We start from the raw sequence: 18,023 nt of genomic DNA, 5'->3' as shown, positions 1-18,023 counted from the left end.
GTATAGCCACAATACAATTGAACATTTTCATACACACCAAATAAGAAAGCTGTCCTCAATAAAATGAATGACCTGAACGCTGATTCTACCTCTGATGACCTTTCCTTTTTGATACGGCTGTCTGTTTTCTCAGTAGTTCAGACAGAGAGATTTCAGCTGAGATAAAAAAAATGGGCTCAAGGGGAATTTCATCTGAGGTGCTTTGCTATGAACCGAAATGCTCAGTGGGAAGCAGGCTAAAGAAATTTTTAAAAAAGATGGTTCTTTTTGTTTTAATTTTTAGAAAATTAAAAGGGATTATTATAGTTAGAATGTTTTAATGCAATTGTTTTTAGAAAAACACAAAATATTTAATTTAAAACAACAAATATATTAATTCATTTGTATTTCATTCATTATTTGAACTAGCGCTTGCTTGGGTATGGTTTTGCATTGTTTTCCACTACTTTTCCATACTCTTCCAGATTTTATTTAGGGATTATTCTAGGTTAACTTTTGATTCTACTACCATATCTGAACATTGAAAGGGTATTGGGGCTGCAAATGGAATTGCATAGTAAAATCACCTCACATGACTAGGGAAGTGAAAAACCATCCCCTCCCCACCACCTGCCACTCTTATCAACACAGGCGTTCTGATTTGGATAACGGAAATAATTGGTATGCTTTCAATAGAAGCAACTGGGGAATTGTTGAGATCAGATAGGAGATCTACAAAAACTAAAGAATGCCTAATGTAAGGAAGATAAGAGGAACAGCCTGCCATCAGAATTACTAGAGGCTTATATAGTGCAGAAATTTGAACATGCATGGGATAGGCATACCTGGGAACTTCTGGGCTCCAGCTACCGTCAGTCGGCGTTCCCACTGACGGCAGCAGGAAACATCCCCATTTAAATGAAAAATGGGCGGGGCGTGTCAAGACCCTACTCCTGCGACCTGAGGATTCCGGTCTTGACCCGGAGAACCAAAGAACCCAGGTATGGGGATAGGCATAAAGCTGCCCTATATCTAAGACAAGACCAGGGACTGATTAAAGTTCACAATGAACAGACTAGAAAGGCCGAATTATTTTTATCTGTCATCTAATTCCATGTTTCTGGGCACTGGAGGATGCAAAATAAACTATATGCATGTGGCTGGAGGGTTCCTTTATAAAACTCCTTGTATATACTTGGTACTGAGAATTTGCGGACACCATTAACAGCAACTTTAATGGGTTATAAGAGGCCTTGTGGGCGCCTAAGACCTGAACATGTTTCAGCATTCTGTGTTGCATTTCTGACTTAAGCACAATGAAGGTAAAATACTTCATATAGCCCAAAGCTTTAATCCAGTTTTATTTTCCTAATACGATAACATGGCTTCTGTTATTTCTTCCCAGCATACCAATTACAAAGTTGTCCTGACCCCCGCCCATTTCGGAATGGGTTTGTTATCGGAAATGACTTTACGGTTGGACATACCATTTCATTTGAATGCTTTGCCGGTTACACCTTAATTGGGGAATCCGCACTAACATGTCTACACGGAGTGAGTCGTAACTGGAACCATCCTTTGCCACGCTGTGATGGTATGAACCCCCCCAAAACGTTTTAAATTTACTTTACTGTATTTTCTTGAATTGTATTTATTGTTATGGCAATTTTATGAAGATTTTCATAATTTGAAACTTATGTAAAATTTAAATTGGTTTTTAAAGAAATGTCTCAATACATTCTATGTAGAAAGGCATGATTCTTATTATGAGATCATCATTGACTGCACTTAAATTATGTCTATATTGCTAATTCCTTTTGAATTACAAATTATATTTATTCTCTCATTAAAAATTGCATTTCAGCTTTATTAAAATAAATTAAAAACATTCAATTTCAATGAGTTTTCTAAATTTCTAATTCTTTTTAGAAGGCGTGTGCTTTTAATAACATTTTACATTTTTATTATATTATAAATGAAGAATACATTAAGAATATTTTAATATTTATCTCTGCTTCAGAATTAGTCAGTATACCGTTTTATATATAACTTTAATGAACATTCTTAATTTTTTATTTAAATCAATATTAATTTAATCCCTACATTTACATGAAGGACAGCACTGAACAATTTCTCTAAACATCTCATTAATTGTCAATTTATTTATATTAATATGTATGCATAGAATTTTGATGTACCATCTTTAAACTGAAATAATATTGCCTGGTCTTTAAGTGTGCTTTAATGGTCCACTAAATAACAAATAATAAGGTACTATGATTGCATGGAAGCTCAACAATGTTCCTCTATTGACAATATTTCTACTTAGACATTCAAAGTAAGTAATTTTAAAGAAGTCAGGGGTGCTACAAAACCTGCCATTTTTTTTTAGAACAGAAGCATATTCTTAAAAAAACGCAGTTTAGCAACCTACAAAAAACTCAAGTGCGTATACTTGAAAAGCTCTCCAGACTGTCTTTTGTGCAATCCTACAGGCTTAAGTATTAAAGGAGGTTCTTACTATATGTTTGTTGTACAATTTTCTAGCTCTTTGTGGAGGGAACATAACGGCAATGAATGGCACAATTTACTCTCCTGGATATCCTGATGAGTACCCAAACTTTCAAGATTGCCTTTGGCTTGTGAGGGTGGCACCTGGAAATGGAATTTACATAAATTTTACCGTTCTTCAAACAGAACCTATATATGATTTCATTACTGTATGGTAAGAATGTTCTGCATGCCTTCAATATTAATTATTTTTGCGTTTTCGAGCAATCCCATAAAAACAACTTGCCTTTCATAGTGACATCTATAAAAATGTACAAATCTAGAATAATCCACTTTAATCCCTGCTGTAATAAGTAATAATGTACGGTAGGTAGCTATGACAACATAAAACTATCATTTGCAACTGGTTGAAAAACTACACAATTCATACAAGAAATTCATGTCATAAATTATATAAAATTATTAGTTAGAATCAAGATAAAATCAATCTCATCAACTTTCTCTTTCAAATACAATTTTACCAACATGCATATCTTTCTTAAACATGATAACAAATATGCCGATGGCTACCAGATAGCGTGTCAGGACTCCAGTAGTGAAGATTGTTATTTTTTTTCTTCACAGAAATATCTAATTCTTCACATTTACATACACATGTTTAGGTGCAATTAAATACTACATACTCTGTGCTATAGATTTATATAGACTATTGGGGGATAGGTGTGTATGTTAAGTATGGGACAACGATGCTGCTCAATTCCAGTATTACAATTACATATGAATAATAACAATTTTTTTTTACATTTCTATAGTAACACAATTCAGAAATGTAAGTCTAAAGGTATAAATCTGAAATGTGAAAAGTCTCCAGGAAAGCTCATCAGATAATAAGTACCTAAGGTTACGCACTTTTCTGCAAGAAATCGCTAATGAATATGTGTGCCTTCAATAGAAAGATCTCTCTAGCGTTCGCCTGGTCTACGGATCCGTTTCACCGCCTCTCCTTAGATTAATATAGTCATATTTTTTTTTAATAGATTGACTTGCTGAGTAAAAAGGGCTAGAGGAAAGAGACGCGTAACAGGGAACGGCATGGCCATACCTCAACTGACCAAATTGATTATCATCCATCCTTGTACCACACACATTATGCTGAAAAGGCACTTCACACATGATTTATGCAGCTGCTAGTGGATTTTATGTCATACATTTCCTGGTCTTTGCACATACAATGTTTAGAAGGTTGCATTCACAATTTTAAAGATTGTCATACATATACAGAAAGGTTGCAGGTGACTAATAGTATCAGATGATGATGATAATTGTTATCTGTTATATAGCACCAGCAATTTACACAGTGCTTCTTACATTAAAGGGTAATACAGAAGTAGAATTGGCAGACTAAGACGGACTGTGACATTAGTAAAAGAGGGCCCTGTTCACAAGCTTACAATCTAGTTATTTACTGTTTTACTTCTTTTCAATTGGAAAACTAAATGGTCCGTTTTTGTTAATACTTCCATATAATGAGACTTTGACCGTCTCTCTTATTACCACTTGCCTAACAATGATTATTTATGAAAACCCGTTTAGCCTTCAATGTTACATTATGATTATTAATGATGAGTTTATGATGAGAATTTTAAATTCAATTCTATGACAATGATTAAAAGTCATAAGCGAGAAAAACATGATTATACATGATGTTCACTTTAACACATGTAACAATCTGCCGTATCAACATGTTCAAATAATAAAATTAACTAACAGAAAATATTGATTGTGTAAAATCGAAGTAATGCCAACAAACAGTATACTGGTGATATTCTTAGTATGTTACTTGTTATATTTTTGAATAGACACCATGACTCGAGTGATTCGTTTGAAAACATTGCTAACAGATACAGGGTGTTAGAACATTATTTAACCCCTTAAGGACAATGGGCGGCCCCTAAACCCTAAACCTAATTGAAAACAATGCATTTTGAGCCCGTACATGTATGGGCTTTGTCATTAAGGGGTTAAATTTAACAAACCAAATTATTATTATTATTTTTTTTTTCTATCATATCTGCTTATTCTTATTACAGCCTATCATCTTAATAAGAACGTTTTTATTTGATTGAGTTTTATTGTTAATCTTTTTCTTTTTGATAATTATAGTACTACAAGTACTAACATGAAATTAAAAACCTGATATTTACAATATTTGTGGTTGATTTAACTCATTTATTAGCAGATGCTATTTCTTAATTATCAAAACAACGCAGAATCCGGATTTAAAAACTTATATTTTTTACCCTTCCCTTGTGTATTATATTATACCTAAATTATACCACCCAAAACAGCTTGTAGTCATATATTATATGGAGTACCGTAGTCGAATTTAGTAGATAACCCCCATAGGATTATTGTGTGTAACTCAACAATAAGAAGAATGGCTATTTCTTCCCCTCCCTTATATGTTACAATTCTTGTTCTGCATGTCAGGAGGTTAAACCAGGAAAAGAACATTCTGAATATAGATTTAGGAAGACTACATTTAATATAAAACACATTTAATGAGGACTTTCTATTTTTGCCAAAGCATGTGCAATCTGATCAGCGCATACCAGCTGGAGGCCAGAATGGAGATGAATATGCTGGTCTATGCATTGTCTAAGGTACAAAGGCTCCATGACATGTCACAAATACTTCCAGAATTCTGAAAATGCAAGCAACATTCCATAAAGGCATAAAGACTTTTCCCCAGGGGTGCCTCTTGCTTGTTCTATAAACCAAGTACATTTGTATTCTTTATATTTATCGCATTCTTCTTGCAATAATTAGATTAATATATTAAAAACGTACTATTAGCAATGAACATGTAAACAATACAGAGTGCCGCATAAAATGTGTATTCTGCTTCTATGACTGCTATACCAGTGAGTCATATGAGAAAGCTAACGGGCAAGATAACTGACAGACTATTCTTAGTTACTGCTTAGAAAAATAACCAAAATTTAGTCAGTATTTACTAGCATAAAGATTTAGGGAGATTTTCTATACATTTTCCAAACTGTTTTGTCGAGGGCATGTGACCCTGTACTTTGTGAGTCTCAGGCAAGGGCATGCAAATTCACATTGAACTGAAAATCGAAAGTTGCAGGCCCATGCATGCCCTATTTTTTTGCGAGGGCACCACTTCTGATGACTCACTTCACAGTAAAAAAAACCTGTAAGATAGATATATATATATATATATATATATATATATGTGTGTGTGTGTGTGTAAATATATATATATATATATATATATATATATATATACATATGCAATTTCAAGCTGTATAATGTTCTTGCTGTTTTGTCCTTCTACAAAACTGGTATAAATACAGACCTACCGATTTATTTATATTACTTGTTTTAAGGAAATCAGTAATTTAAGATTGAACGTTTCAATTTGACCATAGAGCCAGCTGAGAGAAATATTATAGAAAGTCAAGTAGCCATAAATATTGCTGGTGTTGAGAATAATTGAAATATTACAGGAAACATTGCTGACTTGCCAGTAAATTGTGTAATAATTTACTTCTATGTGTGCCAGATAACAATGAATCAGGAAATCAGCCTGGGTCATTTGTTAACCACCATTAAAGTGTTTTGTAAAAAGGTCATCATATAAAAACCTGAGATGTTCCTCTGATCAATCAAAAGTAAAAAAAATAAAATAGTCATTTTTTAAAATTCATTTTTTCAGGCTGTTTTGCACTAGATGTACTCTCATACACATACTGTATGTTCTTTATGTTGTTCCAAGATACTCAAATGTGAACTAAAGGTAGTGAGAAAAAAATATTGTCTTCAGAATGTGTAGATTATTTATATCAGGTCTTGCTTACAAGGGTTGTCAGAAAGTGTTGTACATTTCATACATAAAAATAAAGTAAAGACTTGGTCCATCACTCTATTGAGAGGCCTTTTATAAAGCAGGATTGATAGGGGTAATTCCTAGCCTGTACAATTAAGATGTGAGTCTTAAGAATGCTAAATTACTGAGTTTTGAATATTGAAAAAAACCCTTTGGTGTCACGCACAGTGAGGTTGGAGACACTGATGCAGGTAGGACACAAGGCACGGATAACTTCAAGGTCAAGATCAAGCCGAGGTCAGGGTACCAGAGATCACGATATACGAATAACAAGCCGAGGTCAGGAATCCAGAAGTCAGGAGAAACGATAAACAAGCTGAGGTCAAAACACAGAAGACACAAACCAGACCGCGCACTGAGGAGTAACACTATAGGAATAGGTATGACCATCAGAGGGCAAGGTCTAAATGTCCACTGGGGGTTTATAAAGGATGAGGAAGTTACTAGGCACCAATTGGAGCTATTGGCACCAAAATTTGAACAGTCTGATGTCACTTCCTGTTTGGTGGAATCCGGGAAAGCCATCTTGAGTGTGGCTAGACCGTAGCCTATAAGTATAGGTGCCTGCGGTTCTGGGTCTAACCACCAGAGGGCGTGTGGAGGTAGATGGAGGTCTCCCTCTCCTCCCTGGAGGTTGCTGTGGCTGCTGGCTGACAGAGGGAGGTCTCCCTCTCCTCCGTGGAGGCTCCTGTGGCCGCAGGCTGGCAGAGGGTGGTCTCCCTCTCCTTCGTACCAGCGGCTGCTGTTCCAGGTTGGTGACATTTGGTGTTTTAACCCCTTCAATCCCAGGGGTTTTTGGTACCTCAAAGCCCAGAGCAATTTTGCCATTTTTGGGGTATGTCGGTTTAGCGATTATTCTCTGTTCCTGTGAATAGTGTACCCATGTAAACTATATATTGTTTTTTCAAGGAGAGATAGAGATTTCGTTTGATACCATAGTTGGATGATTAGCTGAAAATTTAGAATGAGAAATTTAGTAAAAACTAGCGAAGATTAGAAAAATAAACAATTTTTTTTTTACATTTTCCCTCTGAATCCTCACAAAATTAGGTAAAGTGATGGAAAATCCCCTCCAAGTTTATGAATTCAGGTGTCCTGATTTCAGAAATACCTAATTTATATAGATTTTTCAGACTTTCCCAGCACCAGGGAGCATACTATTAGGTGTACAATTTTGTATAATTTTTATGCCTATGGCTTAACGTGTTTGGGGGTTGTGAACGGGGGCAGGAGGGTTATACTGGCTAGATGTTATGCTAGGGCAATGGGATGTAAGGTTTTTTAAGAATTTTTTTATTATCTTTTTTTATATATTTTTTTTAATTTTTTTTATTTTTTTTTTTTTTACATTTTTTGTATTTTTTATATTTTTTTTTTTACACAGTAATGGTAAGAGGTCCTCCTAGGGACCTCCTGAACATGCCAGTGATGTCACAGTGACATCACAGCTCACATTATAATTTTTTTTAGTATTATTTATATTATTATTTTAATGATTTATTTAATATTATTTTTAAATCACTAACTGTTTTTTTTTTCCAGCTTTTCTGTTACAGGACGGGAGGGGGAGTGAGAGACATGGTTTCTCACTCCCCTCCCCGTGATCCCCCTGCACCGATCACACTGTGATCTCTATGCAGGTCCTCACAGACCGCAGGGGATATCCTGTCCTCCGATGACCTTCCGGGTTACGTCAGCAGTGACGCAACCCGGAAGGGAATGCCTGATCGCGCGATCGGGCAGTTTACAGTGTAACAGCTTACCGGCTTTCATGCCGGAAGCTGTTACAGGCGATCGGACAGCAGAAAGCCGGCAAAGCCGGCTTCTGCTGTCAGTGGGGAGTCCAGGCTGTCAAACGACAGCCTGGTCTCCCGTGCAGCGGCAGGGATGTGTCCCTGACGCTGCACGAAGGGCTGGACGTACCGGGACGTCCATAGGGGTTTCTTTGTGGGCGTTTTTTTGGACATCCCGGTACGTCTATAGGGGAACGAAGGGGTTAAATAACTGCATCTGAAGAACACACCAGATATTCACATTAACTGTATCTTTCATTCTAATAGTATAGTAATCCTATTTTTTAATGACATAACATATAACATGATGATTGCAAAGAAGTTATGATGGCATTGTATGACATCATAATATTTTGTAATCTATTAAAACAATACAAGGATCTAATATTTCAAATTATAAACAATTCCAATAAGTTCTTTTCTGATACACAAAGGTCATTGGAATCTGCACAATTTAATTTTAGTTATTAAAAAAGCAAGATGTTTCTTTAAATATATTTGATATATTTATATATATATATATATTATATTATATATATATATATATATATATAATATAATATATATGCAGGAGCTGGTGCATGAAAAAGAATAGATTAAAATGCAACCATAGCAGCCTCAATGATGAATTTCAAATATTAGCTCATTGCTATAAAATGGAAGGATGGCTTAACTAGGCCTTTAACAGCTTTAGTAGCACATGAATTTCAACAAGGCATGCATATTAAACTTGTGGACCAATAATGAAGCATATGGAAGATTTCTTATTATATATAAATATATATATTTTTTTTTAATGTATGATATATATATATATAATTTTTATATAGTGCCATCATATTCCGTGGCGCTGTAAAATGTATGTATGTGTGTGTGTGTATATATATATATATATATATATATATATATGTTTAGTATAAGTATCCATGCGCAATATGCATGCTAAATTTATGGGTAAAGTTGCAGGAATCATTTACATCCAGCCTCATGTTATTTTGTACATATAATATGGACCCACTGGATAAGTGTCCCATAATAAGGAAAACATGTTAAGTATTATACATGAAATGTAACTGTAAATCGATAATCAGTATCACTCACGCCAGTTTATAGTGCATACTCAAATTCCACTTTATCATTGCATATTGAATATTTTTGGAAATTGTATGATGTGTGTTTATGTATGTAAACAGAGAAAGAAATGTAACAATGGACACTTATTCTGAAACTAGCCTTACGTGAGATCTTAGATACATTTTTACTTTTTTTAATTTTTAGGGATGGCCCAGACCAAAGTTCCCCTCAAATCGGACAGTTCAGTGGTAACACCGCTCTTGAATCGGTTTACAGCACTTCAAACCAGGTCTTGATAAAATTCCACAGCGATTTTACTACAAGCGGTTTCTTTGTACTCAGTTATCATGGTGAGTATAAACCTATCATCTTATTTTACTCTAATGTTATACGGTAAATAGTACAGAACTTGGCGTCGTCAAAACCACTGCCACTCAAGACATTCTTGGATGTTTTTGACAAAGTATGAGTTTCATACAAATCTTTTACGGGCAACATTCAAATTATTTAATGCTTGCCTTTTTGCTTTTCCTGTAACATTGGATTTGGTGTTTCTTCCTGTTTTAATGATACTTGTTATTTTTATTTTAGAACCGCATTAGTTTCTGAAAATATCCTCATGACAACAAAATGTATGGACCAGGGAAGGATATTTATTTTAGCGGGACCATGATGTCTGTACATTTAGTATCTGTAAGATGTTAAAAGTAATAAAACAACTTATTTTCAATTTACAAATGTTATAGCTAAAAAGTGCAGATGGCAAGAGGTCACTTTGTATATTAGTGGTGTATTCGCTAAGGGCTGAGCTGACTCATGAGTTTAAATTAGACTGATCATTTGAAAAGTCAGCTTGGTTCTCTGGGATTAAGTACATTTGTCCACAAGTTGATCTCCTGAGTTGAGCCTTCATTAACTTTACAGCGAGGGACAACCAGCATAAGCTTTATGATGGTTAGCGAAACATAGTAAAATTGTAAGTAAGTTGGGGAAAAACAAACCTGAAGTTCCTCCTTGCTATATTTATCGAAAAAGACGAAAAAGCTACATTGTATCTTAACTATGACAAAAATGACTTCTTGACTCCCAAAGTGCCAATCTCGTACCTCACTGGATCAACGATTCGCAGATCATTCGAAGAGCATGTCCCACATGCTACCCCAAAGTGTGTAAATCAACTTGCTCCTGAGGATTGAAAGGACACTTCAGTCATATGATGGATATAAAAGTAGAGCTGTCCCTTTACATTTTGCAAATGCTAAGAGGGAATCTGGAATTAAGTTACACATAGTTGCTAATTTATTGGAAAATATTAGAAAATGTGTAAAATTTAAGTCAAGTAAACATGGTTGAAACTGTGATTTTTTTTTTCTCAGCTTGTATTATGGGGTTTTTCTCTCATTAAGACTAAATCTGTGAAAAAAAGCCGCCTCTGCTTTTAAACATTTTTTTTCCAACTAACAGTGTTTGGAAAAATAATTTTGTAATTATGCTATGTTGCTGAAGTTCTGAATGTGCGGGGAGATATGTGGAACCATATCACTACGTTTCGCAACAATTAACCCCTTAAGGACAATGGGCAGTCCCTAAACCCATTGAAAGCAATGCATTTTGAGCCCGTACATGTACAGGCTTTGTCTTTAAGGGGTTAAACCGTTTCTGAGATTATAACCCACCTTCACTGCACATACCATTAATTAGACTTTGATAAAGCAATAGCGCTCAGTAGAGACATTTTATATGATATTTGCCTCATTAGTTAACGTATCCTTTTCAGACCGATCTTTTTATAACCTTTTTTAAAGCTGACACCTTAATTATAACAACGTTTAAGTGAGCGTATACATGGGGGAATTCCTAACACATAAACATAGTAAAACTAATTCTGTTTTTTTTAAAACACTTAATTATTCTACATTGTCAACATTTAAAAAAAGGAACAAAACTTTTTATAGCCTATGTATAATTATATGCAATATGTGAATTTTCTATTATTATTTAAATTTTTACTTTTAATGGTCAGTCACCTAAAAACAACACAAACGCTTTTAAAATGCCTTTTCTCATTAGAAATAGTAAGTGGTTGTGTTTATGGAGTGGTTGTGTTCATGGAGGTGAAAGAATAATTCTGTGAAGGGTTTGGGCATTAAGTAATACTGATAATGGAGTATAAATGTCATCAGAAGCATCAAATTCAGCAGAGTAGGTGGAACAGTGTATTTAACATAAAACATCACTTATCAAAAGCTTGTATAACTGTAGGAAGAATTATATCAATTTTACCAGTACTGGTAATTTTACATAAAACAGATTAGTTGATAAAATTTTCTTTACCTAGTCTAATTTCTTCAAGTGTTTACTAATTATCAACGGCATATATCTTTTCTCTTAGAGCAAGGTCTGTCATGGATAACTACACAATAGTATAATATAGCTTTGTCTGCATAGCATAGGTCAGAAGCCCAGAGCTGATAACATAAAAATAAACTTCATATATTATTATTATTATTATTTTAAACACACTTACTTTCCTCCCAAAACTAATAGGTAACATAGAAACATATAGTTTGACGGCAGATAAGAACCATTTGGCCCATCTAGTCTTCCCATTAGATACAGAGCCCTTAATCAGTCCTTGGTCTTATCTAAGATTCAGGATAGCTTTATGCATATTCCATGCATATATGTAAATAAAAACATTAATTTGTACTTTTGTTTATACTTTATTTTGAGTAAATATGTCAATGTGCATGCATGGGACTTTTTGGCAACTGAGTGCTCGTTTGCACTAAAGCAGTGGTTCTCAACTCATGGGTCACGACCCAAAAGTGGGTCGCGACCCTGTCTTCCGTGGGTCGCGGATGGTCAGGGCCACTCCACTCCCTCATCTTTTCTGAGGTTATTTATGGGTCGCGACTTAATGACCAAAGACAAATGTGGGTCCTGAGGATATACGGGTTGAGAACCACTGCACTAAAGTATTTTTCTTCCCATCGGACTAGTAGAAATCTGAAGTACAATCATCATCAATTCCTATACTCGATAATGAATTGACTTAGGTGTTTGGTTATAAATGTAGCATCTAAATGGATCTACGTAATTAAGTGTCCAATTAACAGATTGTAGGTGTATTTCCAGTAAATTGGTAACAGAAGATTAAAAGAACTAATGGAAAAAAAACACGCAACTTATGTCACTCCAGGGTCTGTTTTTCGCTTTCCTGTGTGGGTTTTTGGTGGAGGTTGATATTGACACAAGCTGTTGTTGCCGAATAGAATTTAAATTACTAAAAAAAAACATGTTGCTTAGTCAACCTGTTAAAGCAAATGTATTCCATACATTATATTGACTTGGCAATTTCAGAGGTCATAGAATGGATTGCTTCTCAATGGGCCTGTTTTTACTAGGACAATATAGCACAATGTTTATGTAAATCAATACAAACCATTTGTTTCGTATCCTGCCCTGAGTACAGAGAAATAAGAACCCCATATGTACCTTAGCAGGAATATAAGACTAAGACTAAATGGAATTTATAAAGAAATACACATTTGCTATTGATCTAAAATCCCATCTGTCCAGATCTGATTTGTCTGTTTTGTTATTGCTACCCATCTTTGAAACTAAATGAATGGATATTTGTTTTTCTTCCTCTTCCTCTTTTCCTATATGCATATATTGTTCTTCTCCCCCTTCATTCTTCTCTCTCTCTCTCTCTCTCTGTCTCTTCCTCTCTCTCTCTCTCTCTCTCTCTCTTGCCCTCTCTTTATAAAAGTGAGGAGGTGACTAGATGGGGTTCCCACAGGGATGTGTTGTGGGGATATTTCTCATCTCCTTGCTTTATCTTTCTTTCCGCTCTTCCCTTTTTTTCTTCTTTCTCTTCCTCGCCTCTCCTTCCTATACTGTGAGCGGTGTATTTTGATGTTTTTCTTTTCCTTTTACTATCCGGTACTTTTTTCTTTGATAAATAAATAAAAAAAACAATGATTTACCCTAAAAGTGGGGAGGTGTGCTGTAACCACACAAAATAGGAACACAGGAACTTTTCTCATAATTTCAAGATAGTACAGTAGGTGCGTTCAGCATATGTAAAATAAAAGAGCAAATACAAACACAATTTGGGCATTAAAATAACCCACACCCAACAGGCCACTTACTTTCTACAGAGCAGTCCATAATGTGCCTTCAACAGACGAGTAGGTATCAAGCTTCTTGGTGTTTTCTGTTTATCAAATCTCCAGGGTATATCATCCTAGAATTATGAGATAAGTGTCTGTATTTTATTTTGTGTGGTTACAGCGCACCTCCCCACTTTTATACTTTTATATTATTCTATTAAAATAGTTGAAATTGTGTTTTTTTTTCATTTCTTTAGTTTAATATTAATTCTAAAACAAACTTGTTAAAAAAAAAGAGCCTTTTATTAATAACAAAATCACAAATGTGTTACTTATCTTCCATAGGATAAATAGGGCCGGCTAATGAATGTAACACCCAGGGGTTTGGATTATAAAAGTAAGAATCTACCTAGGACAACATAAGGAAATAGACAAATTCATTTTCATAAAATATTAATTTGTTTGGAGAATAATTGGCAATGTGAAAGTTTCCCACACCCATTTATAAATGTTAATCTCTGTGACATATTATATATTCATTCTAATAAAAAGTGAAATATATGTATGGCAATGACTTTCCTAATCTTTCGAAAGAAGCAGTAGAGATATCACTCCGCCTAATAGCTTTAGAAAGATACAACACAAGTTTTGCATTAGCTAGAGAACACGAAGCTGAGCAGTATATCTACTGTATGTAAAAGCATACTTTATGTTCTATTAACCTTATACATATTTACCAACTTCCCTTACTCCCAGCCCTTGGACTCTTCATTACATGAGCATTGGGCCAGGCTTTACCTACATTAGTTAGTGACACTGTGTCACTGGTTCTTTTATCTTGAAATACCATTCTCTGCCCTTTTAAAGGGACACTAGAGTCCTACTTATATATGAATTTCATGTTGGAGCTAGAAACTAAAACATAAGTCTCACTTTCCACTTCTTCTGCCTCTGCTGAAACCAAGAAGTCCATGCAACATGAAATCCAATATGCAAATATATATTTTATACATGCACTTTGTACTTCTTGGGTGTTGTGCTTCAAAGCTTGTGGTAGACTCAAAATGGGGCAATGGCCAGGACCATCAACAGTTGGGACTGGATATAGGAGCAGTCTATGAAATTCTGGACTATTTGACAGCTGTGGTTATATTTACTTGCTTTTGTCTTTTTTTTTTTTCCTCCTTCACTAAAACTATAGCTATATCCAATTTTAAGGTTTTAATTCCTTAGATGTTTCAAGTTCGTGAGGCCTCTCATATGGCCTCTCAGATCCAATTATATAAGATTAGGGGTTTAACAAGGTACAGAAGGGACTTTTATTTAGAACAAGTCTAACCATAGTCTAACACTGGCGGGTCAGAGGTGTAAATGAAATGCAAGGAACTTTTAGTCAATTGAGAGGGTGGTAGATAAATGAAACAGCCTCTCATCAAAAGTGGTAGAAGCTAATACAATAAGGTAATTTAAACATGCATGGGATAAGCATAAAGTGATCCTAAATCTAAAACAAGACCAATGATTGATTAAGGACTGAGAAAAAATTGTTAGAAAAAACTATGTGTTTGTGGCTCTCCCATATTAAAGTTTTCAGTGGTGTTTAACTTGGATTTTTTCCTTAAAAAGCATTGAATTTATATTGTGTGCAAAAATATTTTCAGAAAAACTAATCTCGCAATTATTTTTTTCAATAATTAATTCCATGAATATTCTAACATAATATAAAATATCAGAACTTAAGTTATATTTATTTGCATAATTAAGTTCCTTATTATATACAATATTAAAATTACATAATATATATGTATTATATTTAATTCGGGAAAAAAATAATTATAGTATAGAAAGAAAATATAATGAAAAAAAGCTTTTAAAATAAGCAACACCACATTTATCAAATAAAATTAACTAATGACAAATGCAATAGGACTATTAAAATTGAAAATAACTAAAATTGCCTAAAGTGCTTTTAGCAGAATCTAAATTACACTTTGTACAATCCGTAATCTGTCTAATATTTGTGGATACTTATTTAAGATGTGTCTTATATTGTATAATGGCTCTTTGAAATATCAAAAGTCCCCTTAGAGCTTCATACATTTTAATGAATAGGTGGCCCATTTCACTAACTTCTCATTGACTGGATCAGAAATTTGTGTCTGCACACAACATATGTTCTATTTAAAAGGGTCGCAGTGTCCAAGAAATTATACAAATTGGACCCCATTCAAATGGAGAAAATGCTTTGTGAAATTAATGTGAACTGTGTCCAAATTTCATATTATGCAAAGAATTCAGAAGCCAAAACATTTCTCTCTTTACAAGGCAAGTAATCAATTTTGTAAATTTTAGGATGACATATGATGTATGTCAAATTATTAGTAACTGGGTGAATTTTAGCTCAGCTCTTTTTCTTTATTCTCTTCTGTATTTCTGTTTGCATTTTTTTTATTTCATTTATCTAGAAAAGATTGATTAATATGTTCCTTTAGTGTTTATTTTATAAATGTATGTTAAGAGGCTTTATACTTTTTTGGGGCAGTTGGTTATAATCAAATGCCACATGGTTTTAAAACATTATTTATTAATAAAATTGAGGACTTAGAAACCATAAAAAATATAATGTTAATGGTTTTGGTTCTTTATATTGTTTTGAAATTAATCCATTACAATATTTGTATTTATATTCAAAAAATGTTTTACAGCTTACCAGTTGCGGATCTGCCAACCACCTTCAGCCGTACCAAACTCAGAAATATTGGCTGAAGATGATGAGTTTGAAATAGGTATACATCAATATATGTAATTGCGAGTCATTAGGTGTGGTGTATGACTGTATATCTTCAGACGTGGTTTTATCTCTTTTTTTTTTTATTTCTCAGCTTACCTGAATCAGAGTATATCCTAAATTTTTTTAGAAATAAGTAAAAAAAATTATATAATTCTTACAACAAATAAGTATAAATGGTTTCACAATCATTTTAGACAGGAATATTATTAGCGTGCACCAGACAGGATATTAAGAAGAACCTAAATGATTTATTTCCTTCTCTCTCTTTTCACAGATAAGGAGGTATTTTAAACTTACAGTGCATATCAGATATTTGATCCTTGTCTTCTTTCATGTATCACTTCAGTAGATGGTGCTTAGCCATGCATAACTTTTCACAACATTCGACTTGAACACATCAAGAGAACACATCAAGGGAAAGGCATAACACCAAACATATTGATTATCATTGAGAACATTCACAAATGTTATGTTTTTAACATAAGCATATATTGATTGGGCATAGTTAATAGCGTTTTCTTTTTAGTTGATTGTTAATTAGTGCTAACTCACTATACCAAAAACATAAAATGAAAATAAATTTCGATGATTTTGCAGCTATTTTTTTCTACACATTTTCTTATTTTTATTGATGTAATTATGTTTTTATTTACTGTTTCTTTTAGGGGACATAATAAGGTATCAGTGTTTACCTGGATTCACCTTAGTTGGAAATGAAATTCTAACCTGCAGATTGGGTGAACGTCTTCAGATGGATGGATCACCACCGTCATGTCAAGGTTTATTTACTTACTTTTATGTGTGCTTTTTTTTATTATATAGCAAATTAAAAGACACATTAGATCTAAAGACCGGGTCATATATAAGATAATGTTATTAATTGAGAATAGAGCAATTTGAAAAATGTAAAGACAATATTTTGGAAAGGATTTCATAGAGGATAATGAGGCAGATGTCTTTTAGCTAAGCATATGGTTCTGTTACTCTAACCAACTATCACCTTCAAATTATAATAATTATTTTGACATGTCCAAGAAAAATGTGACAATGAAAATCAACATTATTTTATTAAGTCATAACACATCTGAATACATATGCTTCATGGAATCTAATATGAACAATTAAATATATTTAGAAACACTGGTAGGTTGTTATAACTTTGGTATTTGAAAGATAGAGACATATATTTTCTTGACGTGTTAATTAGTTTAAAAGGAACATAAATAACATCTGAGATTGCTGTATCCTTAAGACAGCATCACGTTAAATGTGTTCATAGGTCATTTACGGTACAGAATGCTGTACATAACATATTAACCCATATTCCCAGCAAAGTAAGTTTGTGCTTCTGAAGTGGAAATAAAAGGATTTGATCTTAATTCACCATCTGCATCCAATATTATAAGCAGAAGACTAGTACCGTAACTCCAAATACTAAGCCAGGGGTGTCCAAGTTGTTTCTGCAGTGGGCCACTTTATCAGAAATGTATGTGTGCGTGGGCTGAACTCATTTTTCACAGAGAGAAATTATGGCCTTTTAGCTTTATAATGCATATTAATACAGGGTTAATTTGGCGATAATGAAAAAAGCAGTGGACAAACAGTTTTTTTGAGCAACCTTTATATGTCATTCTATCAATACTAAATGACTTAAACAGTAAAACAAAGTCAGTCCACAAACCATTTAAAACAAGTTTAGCCAAACTGTACAAGGCTGGAGCACACTGGGGGTACAAGCTGGATTTAAGCTGGCTGATTAATAGCATCATGGGCCTGGTGCTGAGGATTTTGGTGGCCTGTTTTTTGGAAATAAATAAAATAGAATCTTAACTCCTCGGCATCGATGT

The 18,023-nt window shown here is 33.9% G+C and overlaps 1 protein-coding gene across 1 annotated transcript in view; it reads left to right on the top strand.

The window, feature by feature from the left end:
• Positions 1-18,023, top strand: part of LOC149305636 (CUB and sushi domain-containing protein 3-like) — a 403,051-nt gene that overhangs the window by 324,032 nt on the left and 60,996 nt on the right. Inside the window, exons 44-48 of the mRNA XM_089477264.1 lie at positions 1,385-1,573; positions 2,527-2,704; positions 9,472-9,617; positions 16,091-16,171; positions 16,842-16,955. Of these exons, the coding sequence (XP_089333390.1) occupies positions 1,385-1,573; positions 2,527-2,704; positions 9,472-9,617; positions 16,091-16,171; positions 16,842-16,955 (708 nt within the window). The remainder of the gene's footprint in view (positions 1-1,384; positions 1,574-2,526; positions 2,705-9,471; positions 9,618-16,090; positions 16,172-16,841; positions 16,956-18,023) is intronic.

Source organism: Sceloporus occidentalis, unplaced genomic scaffold (assembly GCF_023333645.1).
Source record: "Sceloporus occidentalis isolate IW3139 unplaced genomic scaffold, rSceOcc1.0.p SCAF_11, whole genome shotgun sequence".
Classification (NCBI taxonomy): domain Eukaryota; kingdom Metazoa; phylum Chordata; class Lepidosauria; order Squamata; family Phrynosomatidae; genus Sceloporus; species Sceloporus occidentalis.
Note: the sequence above shows the minus strand (reverse complement) of the source record. Positions and strands in the feature narration are given on the sequence as shown.